The sequence below is a fragment of the Rhinolophus hipposideros genome (genome assembly GCF_964194185.1).
Source record: "Rhinolophus hipposideros genome assembly, chromosome: 5".
Taxonomy (NCBI): domain Eukaryota; kingdom Metazoa; phylum Chordata; class Mammalia; order Chiroptera; family Rhinolophidae; genus Rhinolophus; species Rhinolophus hipposideros.
The window spans coordinates 75,708,048-75,728,953 of NC_138051.1; the positions used below are offsets into that span (position 1 = coordinate 75,708,048).

Genomic DNA, 20,906 nt, shown 5'->3' on the forward strand with positions numbered 1-20,906 from the left:
GAGATTATTCATTATGAATTTGTACCAATTAGACAAAGTTAACCAAGTTTACTATTTGGAAGTGCTGAAAAGGCTGCATGAAGAAGTTAGACGACCTCAACTTTTCACCATCTCATGGCTCTTGCATCACGACAATGCACCAGCTCACACGGCACTGTCTGTGAGGGAGTTTTTAGCCAGTAAACAAATCACTGTATTGGAACACCCTCCCTACTCACCTGATCTGGCCCCCAATGACTTCTTTCTTTACCCAAAGATAAAGAAAATACTGAAAGGAAGACATTTTGATGACATTCAGGACATCAAAGGTAATATGACAACAGCTCTGATGGCCATTCCAGAAAGAGTTCCAAAATTGCTTTGAAGGGTGGACTAGGTGCTGGCATCAGTGCATAGCTTTCCAAGGGGAGTCCTTTGAAGGTGATTGTAGTGCTATTCAGCAGTGAGGTATGTAGCACTTTTTCTAGAAAGGATGAGATCACAAACTTAATTGTCAGACCTCGTATGTGCATTCACTCATACACATGCATGTATATCTCCAGTTCTCAACTCTGTCAGCTGAGAGGGCCTAGAAGCAATGACACCCGAGTACCAATGAGTTGTACTCCGCTATTTTGAGCATACCTAGCAGAAAGACCTTGATTTCCAAATGCACTCTCCACCAAAAGGAACTAGGAATCTTAGAGAAATGAATGGTTCATTCCATGGTTGGGAAAAGCCTGGAATATCTTACTGTGCCAAAATGTAAAGAAAATGCTCAATGAATGACAAAGTAATGCCAAAAGGACACAGGAATCAGCTTGAAGGGGGTCCCATTGGCCCAATCTGGGAAATTTGTGCATTAATATAAACAATAATAATAAAGAAATATAATCATTGAATAAAATCAGAATCCAGGAGTCCACAAAGATACAAATAAATAAGGAGGGGAGAAAGGAAAGCTCATCTTTATGGCAAAAGACCAACTACTAGCCATAGAAGAAATGCTGGAATCAGAAAATCATCATTTGGCAACCATCATATGCAGGCAAGAATTATCAATGGATACCATAACTAGTGGGTAAAACTTTGAGGAATAAACAGGATATTTACAGAGCTTCAAACTATTTCCCCTACAAGATACAAATTACAAAAGGAAAATGAGTAACTTTACAGTGGAGTAACCTGACAGACACTACCTTAATCAAGTAAAGTTAATATCACCAGAAATGGGGCAAACTCATAGCATATTCCTCCACAAACCATCTTTTCCATAGTATGCCTGACGAAAGCAGATGAGGTGAATTTGATCATAAAAATAAATCAAACCCACACTTAGAGACATTCAACAAAATAACTGGCCTAAACTCCTGAAATATCAAGCCATGAAAAATAAGATTAAAGAACTCTTTCAGATTAAAGGAGAGTACAAGAGACAGAACAACCAAATCCAATGCATAATGCAGGACATTCTTTTGTTGTAAATGACATTCTTGGCAACACTGGCAAGATATGAATAAGATCTACAGATTAGGTAACAGTGTCAAACTGGTTTAATGTTGATAATTGTACTATAGCTTTGTTAAGAGAAAGTCCTTGACTTTAGGAAATGCACACTGAAGTGTTCAGGGGAAATGGGCATCATGACTGCAACTGGCCCTCAATCCAAAAATAAAAGGTATATGTATAATGTATCATATACAAATACATATACATACAGAGAAAGACAGCAATTGACAGCAAGAGTTAGAGATGGGAGAGAGGAAAGAAAAAGATTAAAGGATGAAAGAAATATGGAAAAATGTTAATATATGAGGAATTTAGGCAAAAGGTATATATACCGGGGTGCCAAAAAAATGTATACAAGTGGACACTTTGGTTAACATTGCTCAAGTAGTAGTTCACCATAATCAGAAGTGTCTGGACACTGATGGTAACTACTTTGAGCACCTCTTGTAATTGCAGAAGTCAAAGTGACTTGTATTCGTCGTTTGTTATCGGTATATATTATTACAGTTTTAATACACTTTTTTTCTTTCTTAAAATGTGTATACATTTTTTTGGCACCCTCTGTATGTAGTAATTCTTTGTACTATTACACTCTTCTGTAAGCCTGAAATTATGTCAAAAGCTAAAAGAAAAATCTTATACAATACCGAGAATGAGACATTTCATAAAAGCAAAAGACAAAGATGACAAATTATTCAACCACTTAACATAATAAAACACCATTTTTTGCTACTTAATTAGCACTAAAAACAAGTGGTAGCAGTGAGATTCTGGAGAACTTGGTATTTTCATACCTCGCTATTAGTAACAAGTGATCCAAACCTTTTGAGAAAAACAATTTGGCAATATGAACTAGGAGCAAAAAAGTAGATTCTAGTGATTCTACCACTGGGACTCTATCCTAAGGAAATAAATGCTAAATACTGAAAAGTCATTATACACAAATGTAAACACACAGCCTTATTTAAAAAAATGCAAATTGGGAAAAACCTAAGAAGAACACATGAAGATTTTAAGAAAACACAATCACAGGAATTCCTCAGTCACTAAAATAAATGCTCTATAAAAATAAAAACTAAGTAAACATGGGGAAGTGCTTACAACAGACATCATAATATGTTAAAGTAAAATTATGTGAACAATTATAAACTGGTTTCTAAAATATCTATGCACAGAAAACGGAGAAAATTCACAACACATTATAGCATTTGTAGGGTGACAGTGTAGATGAGTGAGTTTTTTTCCATTTCTTTATCCTTCAAATTGTTGGTAACTTTATTATTTTAATATTGAGGAATATACAACTAATAAAAGAAAATAAGCTTAGTTACTACTTTCACATCAATCCTTTGTGTTTACAAAGAGCATCTGGAAACACTTCGGAGAAACACGGAGAAACACGGGATAGAAGGTGATGATAATTTATACAAATACCTTTATTTGGTTTTAAATGTAGCAATACATATACGAGAATAAGGAGGCTGCTCAAGTCCAAGGGGGAAGGTTACAAAAGATACATGAAAACATTCCTATCTAAAGCATGAGGGTCCTTATATCCTTTCTTAAAGAACAAGTACATCCTGTACAAATGAGAGGGTTGTGACAAAAATTTTGAAGTTCAAGAGCCCGGCACAGTGATGAGGTACAATAACGGACAAAGGAATTCTCTCTTGTCCAATATTCACTGAAGTCTCATCCGTTTTTCAGGTTGGCCTTTAGTGCTCACTGTCTGTTGGATGTTCTTTGTAGTCTCCTTCTCCTCAGATTTTACAGTTTCTGGGATAGGTTCTGCCTCTTTCTTTGTCTGATCCACTACACATCAAAAGAAAGTATTTTTTGGAGGGGCAGAAGGATGGAGATGAGATCAATTTAGACAACACTTAATGTGAATGGTTGAGACTCTCAAATTCATTTAGAACTGCATATCTCAAGTTCTAAATTTAGCTGTTTCACCGGGCAGATGTATAACAACCCATTTACCCAAACAAATTTTTGATACTAGACAAAAACACGAGATTGCAATAAGATACTACACATAAACAAAATACCAGGGGAGCCAAAAAAGAAGTATACACATTTTAAGAGATGTTATCTATTTATTACTTTTCGAAGTTAAATTATGGTAGCAATGTATAGTATGACGTTCGCTCAAAAGATGGCATTAATTAAACGATAATAAAAATAATTAAATTAAATAATAAAATGATAATAAAAAATAAATAATAAAATGATAATAATAAAATAATTAAATTAAATGCTAACATCACCATGCGACAGGCAAGACAGTCAAAGAAAATGGCAGAAGCACGGTTGTTGTTCGAGGAGCGCAAGACCATTTTGAAGTGGTATTTGAAATTCGAGAACGTTGTGCAAATACGATAATGGAGGCGTGCCTAACCACTGCACACATTCGTGATAAGTTTCAAACACGTGGTACTGTGTGAAGAAATTGGAATGGCATTCACAGCAATACAAGTGGACACTTTGGTCGATGTTGCTCAAGCAGTAGTTCACCGTAATCAGAAGTGTCTGGACGCTGATGGTAACCACTTTGAGCACCTCTTGTAACTGCAGAAGTCAAACGTGACTTGTATGCATCTGTTATTATTGGTATATATTGAGTATTACAATTTTAATAGTTTTTCCTTTCTTAAAATGTGTATACATATTTTTGCACCCATTATTTTCCATCCCAGTGACTTGTATGCATCTTTTATTATTGGTATATATTGAGTATTACAATTTTAATAGTTTTTCCTTTCTTAAAATGTGTATACATATTTTTGCACCCATTATTCTCCATCCCAGTTCACTGGATAGTTCAATACCTCTTTTCAGTGATGAAACGGAAGACCTTTTTCAGCATGCTGAGATTTGAACTAAAACCAACCTCAAATCACCTTGGTTTTCCACACCTCCTCAATACCTACTCTTCCCACTCCAGTTCCTCTTTTAAATACTAATATCACTATCACAAAAGCATCATCTTTGGGCAATTCAGCAATCTCAAAGGCTAGGAGTAACAAACTACAACGAATCCAGAAGGACAAAATGACCACAGCTCATCTAACATGCTATGTTGTAACTGATTTAAAAAGGCTATTTTGGACTCATTTCAAGTTTAATAAGAGTATCAGATAAACCATACCTGGGACAGGCTTTTCTCCAGATTTTTGCTGTAATTAAAAAAAAAAAAAAGGGAAGGGGGAGTAGGGGGAGTAGTAGAGGAAAACAGAGCAGGTTAGACAAGTTTTCTTCTTCATTTCATAATTCTTATTATAATTACACCTTTATTCAAATTATATTATAAATGACTTCATGAAGAGGAACCACGTACCATAAAAATTTATCATTTTCTTTTTATTGACTTGTTCCAGAAAAGACAAATCTAAAGCTAGAACAAGAGTCAAACATAAATAACCCTTGAGAACCTACAAAGCCCTTTGCTTCTGCACCCAGGCTACAATGATTACAAAAAGCAGCTAAGTAGAATCCAATACACACATACACACGCACACACACACACAGACACTTGTATATATACAAACACAATGAAATATTACTCAGCCTTGAGAACAAAGACAATTCTGTCATTTACAACAAAAAAAAGTGAATGAACCGTGAAGGCATTATGCTAAATGAAATAAGTCAGAGAAAGACAAATACTATATCACTTAAGTGGAATCTAAAAAGGCCAAACTCATATAAACAGAAAGTAAGTTTTAGTTACCAGTGGCTGAGGGGGTGGAAGGGACAATCATGGGGAGATGTTATTCAAAGGGTACAAATTTCCAGTTATAAGATGAATAAGTTCTGGGAAGCTAATAATGTACAACATGGTGATTATAGTTAATAATACTATCTTACATAATTGAAAGTTGCTGAGAGTAAATCTTAAATGATCTCACCACAAAAAAGAAATGGTAATTATGTGACATGATGGAGGTGTTAGCTATAGCTATGGTGGTAATCATTTTGCAATGCATGTCAGATCGACACATTGTATACTTTAAACTTACACCATGTTACATGCCAATTATACCTCAATAAAGCTGGAAATAAAGTTTATCCCTAACTTTTTTTAATACTTTTCAGACAGTTCGTTGTTAGTGCATAGAAATGCAACCAATTTTTGAGTGTTGATTTTATACCCTGCAACATTACTGAATTCATTGATTAATTCTAAGTTTTTCTTAGTGGAAGCTTTAGGGTTTACTATGTATACGATCATGTCATCTGCAGAGACAGTCTGATTTCTTTTCCTATTTGGATGCTTTTTATTTCTTTTTCTTGCTTAGTTTCTCTAGCTGGGACTCCCACCACGACTACGTTGGAAAGCAGTGTGAGGAGTTAGCATCCTTGTCGTTTTCCTGAGCTTGGAGGAAAAGCTTTGTTTTTCAAAGCTGAGTATGTTAGCTGTGGGTTTGTCACATATGGACTTTATTATGTAGAGGTACATTCCTTTAATACTTAGTTTGTTGAGGATTTTTATCATAAAAGGGTGTTGGATTTTGTCAAATGCTTTTTCTGCATCGAGATGGTCATGTGATTTTTATCCTTTGTTCTGATCATGTGGTATATCACACTGATTTACTTTAGTATACTGAACCATCCATGCATCCGAGGGATAAATCCCACTTGATCATGGTATATGATCCTCTTCATGCGCTGTTGGATTCGGTTTGCTAATATTTCGCTAAGGATTTTTACATCTATATTCATCAGGGATATTAGACTGTAGCTTTCTTGTAGTGTCTTTGTTTTCGGTGTAATGCTGGCCTCATAAAATTAATCTGGAAGTGTTCCTTCCCCTTCAGTTTTTGGGAAGAGTTTGAGAAGAACTGTTGCTAATGCTCTTTAAACATTTGGTAGAATTCACCTGTGAAGTCGTCTGGTCCTAGACTTTTACTTGTTGGGAAGTTCGTGATTACTGATTTATTCTCCGTATTCATTTCCGATCTGTTCTGATTTTCTGTTTCTTCATGACTCAGTCTTGGTAGGTTGCATGTTTCCAAGTATTTCTTATAGATTATTCACTTTGTTGGCATATTATTGTTTACAGCAGTCTTGTCTCTTATGACCCTGCTGTTTCTGTAGAATCAGTTGCAATGTCTCCTCTTTCATTTCTAATTTTATTTATTTTAGTCTTTTCTCTTTTGTTAGTCTAGCTAAAGTTCTGTCAATTTTGTTTATCTTTTAAAGAACACCAACTCTTTATTTCATTGATTTTTTTCTATTGTTTTTCTAGTCTCTATTTATTTTTGCTCTAATCATTACTATGTCTTTCCTTCTGCTAACTCATGTGGAAATTAACATACTCCTGAACAACCAAGGGGTCAAAGAAGAAATCAAGAGGGAAATCAGACATTATATGGAAATGAAAATGAAAACACAACATACCAAAACTTATGGGATGCAGCAAAAGCAGTACTAAGAGGGACACTGATAGCAATAAATGCCTATATTAAAAAGGAGGAAAGTTCTCAAATAAACTATCTAATTACACCTCAAAGAACTAGGAAAAAAGAACAAACTAAAGACTCTGTTTTCTGAGTATATGTTCATTAGCACTCTTTCATGTTTCTGGTTTTTCATGTTCTATTCCCATTTTTTCTAGGTCCAGCACTGTCCAAAAGAAATATAATGAGAGCCACAAATGCAAGATATATATGTAATTTTAAATTTTCTAGTAGTCACATGCTCACAAAGAAATAGATGAATTTTGTTTTTAACCAAATATAGCTGAAATATTATTATTTTAACATATAATCAATATTTTTTAATTATCAATGTTTTAGTTTTTCTGTACTAAGTCTTTGAACCCAGTGTGGTTTTTCACACTTATAGCACAACTCAATATGGATTATCCGTGTTTCAAACGCTAATTAGTCACATGTACTACCTAACAGCTACTATCCTTGGAAGGTCTAGCTGTTCTTCCCCCAGACTCCCTAGCATATACTCTATACTCACTGAGTGAATGGTCCACCACACCTAACCTCTTACACTCTATAGTGGGTACTCAACATTCTACACACAGCTACAATTTCATTTATTCACCAGATGCTGTTTCATCTTCAAGTGCAATCATGACATTTCTCTAAACTGGCTTTCCTGTCCTGAATTCCAACTGTGTCCTGTAAAGGTGCATAAGAACTAAAACTAACATGAGAATAACATGTTCACATATTCCATCTCATACCTACTTCAGTTCAAAAGCTCATTTAGTACAATGGCAGGTGGATTTGCTATTGCTGTTGGAACCCCTTCAAATAACATAATGGAATTCATATAACTTATTTATTATTACTCTTCCATTTATCATGCCAAGCCCTCTACCTCAAATGTTCTATTCTTTTATTACAAAAGTTTTAACTATTATGTTGTTTAAGAACTGCTCCCTTCCCAGGCTGGAAGGGAGCACATAGCATAAGTTTCATATAGCCTAAGTTTTAGATTCTAGTTTTGTTACCGTCTATGACACTTTCAGCAAGCAACCTTCTAAATGAGAATATCGTCTGCATGCAGTCCTCATAGTTTGCAAAGACTCAAAGAGCCCAGAACAGTGTTAGTTCTATTCCCTTTACCCACTTCCTCCACTAAGTCTTTGTAAACCTCTCCTCTGAGTGAGAGATCATTTTTTAATTAAAGATGAAAATCAAAATTTTAGGTCACATGTAAAATAGTTCTCAATTTAAAAAAATGCCAGGAAAAAATGTCAAATCAAAAGTATCGTGTATGCTCTCATTACCTGCACAAATCTGGGTGGAAATTTTTGTCTGAGGTCTAGGAGTAAAGCATCCACACGCTGCCTCTGGAAAATAGAGCTTGGTTCTTCTTTCCTTTTGGTTTTAGGTTTGACTTTATCTATTAAAATATGAAGTCCCAATCAAAACATTGCCTAGTTTGGTGTTTTATATTTTACAAATCTTTGTCCAGCATGAATATACTCAAACTTCATTATTTTTAATGGCTGCTAGTTCAAAGTTAATCCCCCAAAATAAATTAAACATAACATATACACAGAACTATTCTAATGCTCCCTCTTAAATGAAGTTAACATTCTAACATTTAAAAAGCTGATATGTCTTTTAAAGATACTTTAGTTTTAGTATATAAGCATGGATAGACAACAGAATTTTAAGTCTAGAGTTTTCCATAATAACTGAAATCACAATCCAGACTATTTTTTCTATATTTTAAGTGTATTAAATGGTCTTTTCCCATAAAACCTAATAGGTGCAAATGGAAGATGCAGCTTTCACCAAGTTACCACACTCAATTATGAAGACTATAATTCACTGAAAAACAGGACAAACCAAACAACAAAAGATCAAGGCAAGATGAACGATATGTTGTAATTTTCCCTGGGAGGGGAGATACTGGGAGACTATCTCTAAATGAAGGGTTCCAGATAAGTTTTACTCCAAACATTTCATTAGGGTAGGGGCAAAGAGCTCTGAGAAGTTTACTTAACCAATACAAACTTTCCTACACCCAATGTCGCAGCCTGCACCACTGTTAAGAATAAATACAGCTGTATCTGAGAGACCATTCCACAGGTCTGAATTCTATTTAAAGGCTATTTTTCCATCAATAATTTATTGCTAATTCTCAGAGAAGGAAATACAGACTACAGATATACTGCTACAGACACATTTCTAGAAGTACTCTTATTGGTAAAATACAGTGTAAAACAAGAAGCAGATTCGCAGCTATGGAAACTAGGGAACCTGGCATCACAACAGGTGATAACATGGAAAGACCAGAAAACAGATTGGTCATCTGGAAATAAGGTTCTAAGAGCATCTCCCTTACTTTTAAGACTGGAGGGATTCAGATTCCAAATTTCAAGATGATTCAACAGTTAGGTAAGCAAGAAATGTTGTTACTCATTCCTCATCAATGATTTCCTCTGCATGCTCCAAATATGTAAAAACCTTGAATCCACTTATCAAAGATTACCACTTACGCTAACAGATTAAACTTTGTATGTGCTCCTATAGGAAAGCTGTTATCACATCTAGACACATGAACTGTAGCTGTGACAACGTCATCATTCACCCTACGAAGAATATTCCTAAGAAGTAAAACACTTACAAACCATCAATAGCTATCTTCCTAAAGAAAACAACTTCATTCTCAGAGCACCAAACAGTATTTTAGGAGGGTCTAGGTGTCTACCTACCTTGCTCTTCATGATCTTTGAAGTGCCACCAATACCCTTTGGAAGGATGATATCGACAGTATGACATAGCTTCATCAAAAGCTGACTGAATGCCATGTACTGCAGTAAGCTTGTAAAAAGAAAATGAATTCTGAATTTTTCATTCGATCAAAATTTCCAAAGTAAATACAGAAATATTACAATTACAAAGACAGTAATTCCGTGCTTTTCAGAACCAGAATTTCTATATTGCTGGGGCTGTGGTATACACTTTTAACATGGAGTTGGTCCAGAGTAACCAATGCTCAAAACATTCTAATACTCAACGCTTTATACCAACTTACACAAGGGAGAGGAGCTCCTGTTTGATTCTTGGAAGCAAGTAGCTCAATTAAACGTTTTCTTTAGTAGTTAAAGAAAGTGAAGATACTTACCACTCTAGAGTTTATAACTGATCCCAAGTCTGGTGCCTGATAGATGACTCCAGCAATGATATAGTAATCGGCCAGTGGGATAACTAAAGCAGTGGGGGAAAACAAAAAGTTTATGGATATAGCTATGTACACAAACTACTAAATAGATTTCCATTAAAAGAACAACTAAAATTTGACATTCTCCCATATTAAAGCTTAAGGCAGGGTCTGGCATTTCCTATTTCTGTAAATAAAGTTATGCTGGAAAAAAGCGACACCCATTCATTTTCGTTATTATCTAAGGTTGCTATGGCACAATTAAAATAGTTGTCCCAGGTACCATGAGGCCCACAAAGCCTAAAAAAATTACTCTCTGAACCTTCACAGAAAAAGTTGGCCAATTCTTGCCCTAGATCAGCGCTGCTCTAACTTTAATGTGTATCTGAATCACCTGAGTATCTTGTTAAAATCATTTCTTACTTATAAGGATGATGCATTTCTAACAAGTTCCCAAGTGATCCAATGCTGCCATCAGTCAACCACACTTCGAGGAGTAAGACCTTAGAGCAAAAGAGATTTAGGGCCCAGGGTGAAGACATCAGATGTGCTAAACTTGCCTCTGTGCCCCACTCCTGGGTCCTAAGAAACAAAACATCTGCTAGTGAGGCTGGTGCCATTTTGTGTAGCTTCTGTACCTTGAACCCTCTCATCATGGAAATCTTGTCCCTGGTCTTACCTTTGTTCTGAAGTCCTCTTTTTCTCTGGGCTGAGACTCTAGATCTTTGATTTTCGAACTAAATTTAAATTCTTGACTCTGGAACTACAACTTAACAAGTCATTCTCTAGACTCAATACCAGGATGAGGGTTGTTTCTAAATGTTTTGATGAGAGTATCTATCTAATTATAAGATGTAATGGATCGTGTCTACAAATAGGTGACTCTTTGATTCCAAATCAAATCTAAATTCTATACTCTTAATGTGATTTCTACAGCAAGTTTTTGTTTGGTAATATAACCCAGGTAAGAGTTTTGGTTGGATGTGTCAATGAGGACTTTCAACCCTTTATGGATTTGGTACAACTGCATCTACCATGTATTTTGCAACAGAATTACACTCAGTGGACTGAGATGAAAAGAAAGGTTACTTAGGATGCTCGAGGTTCAGTTGGAATCCCAACAACTGTGCTCACAGGAAGAGGTGGTTTCAATAGAGCAAGTTGCTGTTAGAGCTTGCAGAGTTGTTCTTGGGCATGTTGAAAGACTCCTGATGTCCAACTATGTGACTTGTGGAACTTGGCTTGTCACCTAAACGATAAAGCTATGCCTGCTGTACCAGCCTGCGTAGACAAATTATACAAATAATGATTATAGTGGAAACCTGATTTCCTTCAGAATCTGGAATTTTAACAGAGGATGCCTACATTAGCCCTCAACAAAAATTCTGGACTCAGAGTCTCAAATGGACTTCTGTGAACAGGCATATTACACACATGGGGCTGCATTTCACTGCTGGAGGGTGTACTTGGTGTGGCCCCTCACAGGATGGAAAGCTTACACATGGATTCCTACAGATCCCACCTGAAATGGCTTTTTCCCTTATTGATCTGACTGCGTATCCTTACAGTGTTGCCATAACAAATCTTAGACATGACTGACGATATGCTGAGCCTGCTCAGTTCTCCTAGTAAAGCACTGAACGTGTGTGCTTTGGGGATCCCCAAAACAGAACCCAATTCAAAAGGAGGAAGAAGAGCAGGAGCAGGAGGAGAACACAGCGCTCAGAAAGTAAATAAATCATGGTATTTTAAGAAACTAATGCCTGAAGTTTACCCATTTTACCTTGGGTAGGGGACTGCCGCTGTTGCTTCCGAATGATAAAAAGAATGGGCTCTTGAGCATGTAAAAGGATGTATTCCACTCCAACCATTTGACTGAAAACAGAATAGACATCCAGAGATCTATGAATGCCCTACAATTCTGTTGAACATTCATATTATTATATAAAAGTATAGCAACATTGTAAATAGGATTAAAACTGCCAGTGTTTGATGTTAAAAACTGGCTGTTTAATAAAACTGACAATTTTCCAGGTAGGTGGAATAAAGATTTGGTTCTTAAACAACAAAATTCCTTTACAAAAATTCATGAACTTAAACCTGAGTATTTTCAGTCATGAAAGTACACTGAAGAGCATGTTTCCAAAAAGGCAACCAAGATATCATGAAGCTTCCTGACCAAGGCAATATATAAATATACGTAAAAGATAAAAATATACTTGAAGATTATACATGCCTTAACCATATATGTCAACAATACATTCTACCCAACTGGAAAACAAAAATCTTACCCTTGCCCCAACACATTTCTGATCTGACAGATTGTTTAAAAGCAACAATAAGTTGTATTAATAGTTATATTTGTCTCATAATAAAAGTTATTTAAAATACCATAGAAATTTAATTTCATGAATTCACCCTGATGTTTAGTTGACAGATAAAAAAACTTTATCACACAGTTGTTTCAGAAATTTTTGTAACAGTAATAAATTCTTAATTATTTAGCATCATAAGTCTGAAGAAACTTGCTTTGCATCTGTTTGGCTAAATTTTTTTTATTTGTCATACAAAGAAAAATCTACTATAAACCAGACTATGGTTTAAGACATTATGTTAGATGCAGAGGAGACAATAAATATGGTTCTCTGGTTGAGGATAACAGTTGCATTGCTAAATCATTCATCAGCTCTACATCTAAACCCCATAGCTGTATTTTAATTGGACAGTGATATTTGAAGTTATACAGAAAAGACTTCCTAGGTGACAAGTGACTACTAATAATTCCTTTGCATGTCAAATTTGTTACAAACCCAAACAAAACTCCAATTCTTCTAAAACTCTCTGTACTTCACAATCCACAACTTGAAAGAACAGTTTATTGCAGAATCTCTAGCTGGAGGAGATGCTACCACCTTACAATAACTTACTTTAAGTGTTCTAATGTTAGCCTTTGCATTTTGACCACTTCATTATTACATGTCCTGTCATAAAAAGGATTACTTCTTTCTGAAAAGTAATCCAGGACACTGCCACTGTTCAAAATGGGGATCCAGGAACTGTCAACCCAAGAGATTCCCAGCAGATTATCTGTAGGGAAGAAACAAAATGATAAAGGATGAGAAAAGAGAAAAAAAATCCAATCCAACAAACACTTACCATGCATCTAATGTTGTAGGCACTATGAATAGAAGGATAACATGGATCCTAACCTACATCCTCTCAAAATCTAACAGAAGAGGTAAGTATACAAGAAAGCAATGACAATTCAACATGATTAAGTACTATAATATAGGTATAAATAAATGTGTCATGAGAGCACAGTGGAGGGAGAATACCTTACCTGGGGGAACTAGAATGATTTTTCGTGGGGCGACAAAGAGGTGGGTTTTAGTCCTATATGTTAAAGAATAAATAGAGATTCACCCCCAGAAAAAGAGGGGCAAAATAATTCTAAGCAATGAGAATACATATAAAAGGTAGGAAAACATAAGTGTATTATATGTTTGGAGAGTAATTTGATTAGGTGGAGAAGTGAATTTGAACTTTAAAGAGTTCTTTTGAAAAATTGGATTGTACACCTTAAATCTATGTAACTTTGCTAACAATTGTCAACCTAATAAACTTTAATTTAAAAAAAAAAGGAAAAACTGGAAACACTGAGTTTTTATATGTTGGCAACTAGGCAACTAATTCAAAAATTTTCAAACAACACACATGCTGAAGAAAACACATCCATAGCCACCAGTTTGAGACTTCCCAATTAGGGTCAGAGAAATAAATTAGGAAGCTATTATTATAGATGAGATAATTATGATGTAAAAGTTAAGGGACAAATGAGAAGTAGAATGAGCTTAATTACAGCCAAACGATTTCATACTTTAGAGAATTAAATCTTAAATTTTTCAAAATGCAAAAAGAAAACTAAAACACGGTAAATAGAGCTAGATACCTTTAATTAATGAGCTTTTATTGGTTACTGACTGCAATGTTTCATACCACTGACTACTAAACCCCACTAGGCGTGAGTCATAAACATCAAAAAGCCTATATAATACTGGTTGAAGGAAAAAGAATCTTATATTGTAACTGCTTCTGGCATTTTTAAAGAAGTCAGGCCTAATCCAAGGTGACAAGCAGTTGTGAGCAAAATGAATTAAATGATAAAGTAATTATAGAAATGTAAAATGTGCTGTGTGCATTATAAAATAGAGGAGACAAATGAAGTCTGTTAATGACCAAATAAATAATCAGTACAAATCATTAAGATGGTTCATCATAAATGGATCATGATATAACCAAATATAAACGGGCCAGGAAATAACATTTTCAGAAAAAGATTTTCTAATGAAAAGCAACTAAGGATAATCATTATTCTCAGCTTGAACTACTACAACCCAGTTATTAGTTTTGTTTAAAGCAAATTTGTTACACATTTCTTCATTTCCTTAGGAATGATTACATAAAAGCATTTGTAGAAGGACAATTTTAGGTTTCTCACTGATAGTGAAAACTGCATCTGGTATCATAATAAGCTATGGACGATAAACTGTTATAATATTACAGATCATTTCCCCAGAAAGAAGAGTAATCTGCAGAAATAAATAAAAGTATAAGTACAGATCCTACCTACCAACAATTATGGATAGTCAGTAGCTACGGGCATGAGGTGATAAGGACCTGGTGGAAAGCAATGGCAATGACAGGAAGATAAGGACCAAGCTACCAGTTATCTCTAGACCTCATCTCCTTCCCGCCTCCTCTCTCACTCTGCTTCAGCCATACCCTCTTCCTTGCGGTTCCTCTAACACATCAGACACACGCCCACCTTTGAGTCTTTGTAATGACTCTGACAAATCTAAGTAAAAAGTAAAACATTATGAAAGTGAAATAGATGAAAACAGCCTGATAAACTAAATGTTTCTTTTATTCAGTAGAAGGAAGAGTGTTCACACAGTCCAAACATAGCTCTCTAACAATCAGCAAATGATGAGATTAGGTACTTGAAACTCTAATTTATAACGAAACATGCACACATAAAAATATTACACAGAAATGCTGAAGATCACTGGACATTTTAAGTAACTATAAATGAGACAATATTTGTAATAAGTGCGCTAGAGTCCACTTTGGTTAATACAGAGGTAAGAATCTCAGACACTTCCCTTTAAAAATCAACTATGTACAAACAAAACAACCCTATGTAGACAGTAGGAGCATATTACAATTAAACATCTTTTGAGGAAAGTCTTTTTTCTTTAATCTGCTGGGGTGTGTACCTACGTACAAAAATTCACACTTCTTTTAAGAAAAAGTATCACAGTTTCCAATGGAAATAACTGTACGGTGAAAGTTTCATACAAGTGTAAGAAGTTGTGTGGGAGCCACTGCAACAGTAAAAGATAAAGCTATTCACAGGCACTCTCTCACTACAATGAATTTTTCCTGGAAACTTCCATGACACCCCCTCCCAACCTGGAGGCACCTGGTCTGTTTAGAACTACGTTCTCATGTTTCGGCTATTTTTTAACAGCCCTTTCCTTCACTCTTTGGAATCGCAGAGCTCAAGCCCTAGGTTGTTGTTGTTTTTTCCAAATTCACTGGAACGGATGTCTGTACGTGAGCTGAGAAGAGAATGCATAGCCTAATGCTACCCGAGATCAAGTAGCAATGAAGGGCATGCCCCTCCCCACACACTTACTCACTTGACTCAACAAAGATTTGCGTACCTTTACACTTCAGCTGTGAAAGAGAAACGACCCCTGCCCTCAGTAATTGTCGGGTGTTCGATGGAAAGGATTACAGACTCAAAAATAAAACGAACAGAAGAAAACCTTGGGGACTCATGCTCAGGGACGAATAGGGCGCGATGTCAGAAATAAGGCAGCCCCCACGCCAAGTCCCAAGACATGAAAGAAATCATGTTGGTTCATTAGCCCACGCACCACTCTGCCCAAAGGCCGTTCCTTCACCAGGCTACAACAGCCCCAATATTTGCTGTAGAAATATACGTGTGACACAACACTGCAGGTTTGAGGGCTCAAAACCCAGAAATTTTTCCAATCCCTTCATTTAGACGCTCCTAAGAGACCTTAGAGGAAAAGGGGGAAACTATGCTATGCAACTTGTCGCCAGACTGAAGCCTTGGGTCGTCCACAGAAACCATTCAAAAGAGCCTGGGACACATCACAAAAGAACCTGAACCTTGCCTCCGCGAGCTGCAAAGCCCCACACCAGACCTCAGACACTCAGGAAACAAAGGCGAACAGCACAGATTACCTCGGATGTCGACCGCCGCCATAATCCCAAAAGCGTTCGCGCGTTCTCCTTCCGGCGCAGAGAAAACGTCACAAAGTGACGCCGGAAGCAGCGAGATGCAGATCCTAGGCACCCTGCGGAGAAATGCAGAGAGGGGTGGAGACTGCGAGTCCGGGGAGGGAGGGTTGGGAAGGGGAGCGAGGGTTGGGAAGGGGAGCAGGCAGGGAGCGCGGGGCCGCGGCTGCGAGGTGGAGGGGGCGGGGCTGGACGGTGGGGGGGCGGGGCTGGACGGTGGGGGGGCGGGGCTGGACGGTGGGGGGGCGGGGCTGGACGGTGGGGGGGCGGGGGCTGGACGGTGGTGGGGGCGGGGCTGGACGGTGGGGGGGGCGGGGCTCGACGGTGGAGGGGGCGGGGCTGGACGGTGGTGGGGGCGGGGCTGGACGGTGGGGGGCGGGGCTGGACGGTGGGGGGCGGGGCTGGACAGTGGGGGGGCGGGGCTGGACGGTGGACGGGGCGGGGACAGGAGGGCGGAGGGAAGGAGCGACCGGCCGCAAGGAGAGAGCGGCGCCACCGCTCGGTGGGCAAGTAGCAAGGCGTACTAGTGAAAAAAAAATTGGGAGACTGAGGGAAAAGGCTGAGCGACTCATACCCACGCCAACCATTGAGAGAGTCGAAGATTCGACCTTGATCTCCTGTGATCGTTTAAAAAACAAATTCTGATTACGCAGACTTGGGGTTGGGAGCATCTTCAATGTTTCAAAGCTCCCTCAGGTGTATCCAGTGAGCTGTTAGATTTAGGAGCTGCTTGGCCATTCTGGTTTTTTCTTCCTTAAAGCCACTCAGACTGGGTCCTCTCCCTCTTACTTTCCCAAAGGAAGAGCAGAACGATCATCAGTGGCTAATGACAGTTATAAAAGCAGCACCAAGAGCCGGCTTCACGCTCAGGAGAGAACACTGCACCTCCTGCTCGTGGTTTCCGGTGCTCTACGCCATCACAGAAACTTCTCTACTAACAAACTATAGAAATGATCCCTGAAAGTATAGTCTTTGGCCATTCTATTTTTTACCCGGACTCAAGGGTGGGGATGGGACAGGACTAAGCAGAAAGAATTTGAAAGTCATTACCTTTTGTGTGACTTAAACACATTAAAAGTCTTAACCCATTAAGTAAATACCTTACATGCCTCTGCCGCAAAAAGTTCACCAGGCAGGAAATGCTTCTGAAGTAAAATAGTAACAAGATTAAAAGAAAGGAATAACGCTGGGTCTACGTAAGGACCCAGTATCTGCATTCCAGGCAATCTGGGGTAGGTAGCAATATGTCAGAGAGGAGGATAATTCTGTGATACGGGAAAGCCATAGAAAGATTTTCCAGAAAGCCTCAGAAAGATCAAACTCCACTGTGGCCCCATAAAAGCACAATGATATCTGCAAGCAAGACACAGATACCTGGAAGAGCACCCCAAAATCTAAAGGAGCCCTGGATACAGGGATAAGAGGCAAGTACCTACATCTTCTACAAAACTTATGTACTATGAAGGCTCCTCCAGAATTTAACCACAACCCAAGGGCAAGGGGAGAACACCATGAATTTACTGGGATTTTCCACCTCATAGAAGGGGAAAAATTTTAAATCTTAAATCTAAGTGGAATAAAAAGATATTGCTTTGTTACACTTCAATTTTTGAGCTGGAATTTTACACCGGAGACAGTAGTATAGAAAAGTGTCCCTAAAGAAGTATGTATGGGGCCGGCCTGGTGGCTCAAGCGGTTGGAGCTCCATGCTCCTAACTCCCAAGGCTGCCGGTTGGATTCCCACATAGGCCAGTGGGCTCTCAACCACAAGGTTGCCAGTTCAAATCCTTGAGTCCCGCAAGGGATGGTGGGTGTACTGAACCTGGAGCTGAGCTGCACCCTCCACAACTAAGGCTGAAAGGACAACTTGAAGCCGAATGGCACCCTCCACAACTAAGATTGAAAGGACAACAACTTGACTTGGAAAAAAGTCCTGGAAGTACACACTGTTCCCCCAGTAAAGTCCTGTTCCCCTTCCCCAATAAAATCTTTTAAAAAAAGAAGTATGTATGTACACAGAGCAGAATTTTTATTTTATTTTTTGTTTGTTTTTGTGTGTGTGTGTTTGTACTATAAATAGTATTTTTTTTTTTTTTTAGTTTCAGGTGCACAAGACAAGGTAATACTTCGACGTTCATCATTTATATCCCTCACACTGTGAACCCCCCTCCCTTATCCCCCCTACCACTATCCCTCCGACATCACACCAAACCATCACATGATATATATAAAATTATAGTTGGTATTCATTATTGTTCAGCTTCAGGTGTACAGTACATTGATCAAGCATCTACATCTTCCCTGAGGTGGTCTCCCAAATGGGACCTGTGTCCATCAGATACCCTAAAAAATCTTTACATTATTGATTACGTTCCCGAAATTATTTTTCAAAAACCCTGAGGCCATATTGTGGTTACTAACTGTTTTCTAATCCCCTCACCTTTCTCCTTATCCCCACCCCCCACCCTCGCCCATCTAACAACCTTCAGTTTTTCCTCTTTGTCCCCAGAACTGTTTCTGATTAGTTCATTCACTTATTCTTTTCTTTAGATTCCGCATATAAGTGAGATCATATGGTACATGTCTTTCTCTTTCTGGCTTATTTCGCTTAACATAATGTTCTCTAGATCCATCCATGTTGTTGCAAATGGTAAGATTTCTTTTTTCTTTATGGCTGCATAATACTCCATTGTATAAATGTACCACAGTTTCTTAATCCAGTCATCTACCGATGGGCATTTCGGTTGTTTCCATGTCTTGGCTATTGTGTATAGTGCACAGAGCAGAATTTTTAAAAGACAGATTTTTCCGGGAGGAAATTTTCAGAAGGGCCTGGGGGGGAAGAGAACCTGGTAGAGAGAACATTTCATAAAGGAAGGACATCATGTCCAATAAACAGAGGTGTGAAACATCAAGCGTTTTGTTTTGTTTTGTTAGTTTTGTTTTCTTGTGTTTTTATTAGGAGAGAAGGAGATTAGGAGGGGAAAGCAACAAAAGAAGGATCTGTAGATAATAAAACACAATGTAAGCGTGGTAAGCCAGACCTGGGAGCTCAGCCTTTATCTTATAGGCAGTGGAAGAAATGTGATTGGGCTTCCATTTTAGAAGGATTATTCAAGGAGGATGAGTTGTACACATTTTTAAGGAGACAGTTTAGGAGACCGTTACAAAGTAAACAATGTCTTCATTTGTATAAAGGCAGTGGTAACTGAGGGAAGAGAAAAGATTGCAGATATTTAGGAGATAGTATTAAAAGAGAATTAGTGACTAATAGATGAGCATAATGAGGGAGAGGAAATAAAAAATGATTCCCAAAACACTGATTTATAAAACTAAGTGCCATTAATCAGATTAGGAATAGCAAGGAACAAGTAGGTGAAAAAAGGGGTAATGATTTAGTTTTGATCATGTCCACGTTGTGCATGAAGTATCTGCAGGACACGCTGCACACTAGGGTTTCTTAGCCTTTGTACTATAGACATTTTAGGCTAATTCTTTGCTGGAGGTATGGGAAATTGTCCTTTGCATTGTAGAATGTTTAGGAGTATCCCTGGCTTTTACCCACTAGATGCCAGTAGCAGACCCCTGCCAGTTATGACAACAAAAATGTCTCCAGACATTGCAAAATATCCCCCGGGGGCACAAAACTGCCCCCAGTTTGGCAACCACTGCTATACACAGGTATCCATAGGAGTACAAAGTCAAAGCAGAAGAGTTTCAGGAAGAGAGGAGAACCCAGCAGTGTCAAGCAGACAAGTGAGTTACCTAAGAATCAAGCATTGGATTTGGTAAATAGGATCCCCTAAACAAGAAGTTTCTGTGGAATGGTAGGGGCAGAAGTCAGAGGAGAGTATATTCAGGAGCAAAGGGAAATGGAATTGAGTATACTCTGTGTTTTCAGGAAGCTTGGCTGAGAGGGAAGGCTAGAGCTAGAGCACTACCTGGAAGTTGTACAGAAATAATAATAGGGAAATGTGAATGTGTTGATAGGCTAAGGTGAAACACCCAGTTGAGAAGATTTTCAATTTATCTTCAATTAATTCATTCCTTCATTCAATTAATTATCAATTATTTAATACCTACTAGACGTTTTGCTTAGCTCTAGTGGCAGAGGATAAAACAGTAAACAACCAAAGCCCCTGGCTTCAAGGATCCAACAGTTCTGATGGAAAAGACGGATAATATTCAAGCAAACAAAGAAGAGCATTACAGATTGTGATAACAAAAATGGGGGGAAATGAGATAGGGAATAACTTGAGGCAGATATTTTGGGTAGGATGATCAGGACAGACCTCTCTGAGGAGGGTTGTATCCGAGCTGAGACCTGGAGGGTGAGAATGAACCAGCCACGTGAAGAGCTGGGGTATAAGCATTCCAAGCAGAGGGAACCACAGACCCTGCAGTGGAAAAGGGCTTGATCTGAGAACCTGAAACAGGCTAATATAAACAAG

At 37.9% G+C, this 20,906-nt stretch overlaps 1 protein-coding gene across 3 annotated transcripts; it reads right to left on the bottom strand.

Moving 5' to 3' along the window:
• Nucleotides 1-1,515: 1,515 nt before the first annotated feature.
• MED6 (mediator complex subunit 6) lies at nucleotides 1,516-16,508 on the bottom strand. 3 transcript variants are annotated; one of them, XM_081049450.1, is made up of 8 exons: nucleotides 16,402-16,508; nucleotides 13,053-13,212; nucleotides 11,909-12,000; nucleotides 10,090-10,172; nucleotides 9,677-9,785; nucleotides 8,240-8,355; nucleotides 4,637-4,664; nucleotides 1,516-3,300 (listed from the first exon to the last, which is right to left on the bottom strand). In XM_081049450.1, exons 1-8 carry the CDS (start codon nucleotides 16,421-16,423, stop codon nucleotides 3,170-3,172), a joined length of 741 nt encoding a protein of 246 aa, XP_080905576.1. In that variant the 5' UTR covers nucleotides 16,424-16,508; the 3' UTR covers nucleotides 1,516-3,169. The 3 variants fall into 3 exon arrangements, with proteins under 3 accessions (XP_080905576.1, XP_080905578.1, XP_080905577.1); XM_081049451.1 differs by lacking the exon at nucleotides 1,516-3,300 and adding an exon at nucleotides 3,816-4,056 and having other exon boundaries at nucleotides 16,402-16,475; XM_081049452.1 differs by lacking the exon at nucleotides 8,240-8,355 and having other exon boundaries at nucleotides 3,115-3,300; nucleotides 16,402-16,455.
• Nucleotides 16,509-20,906: the final 4,398 nt, after the last annotated feature.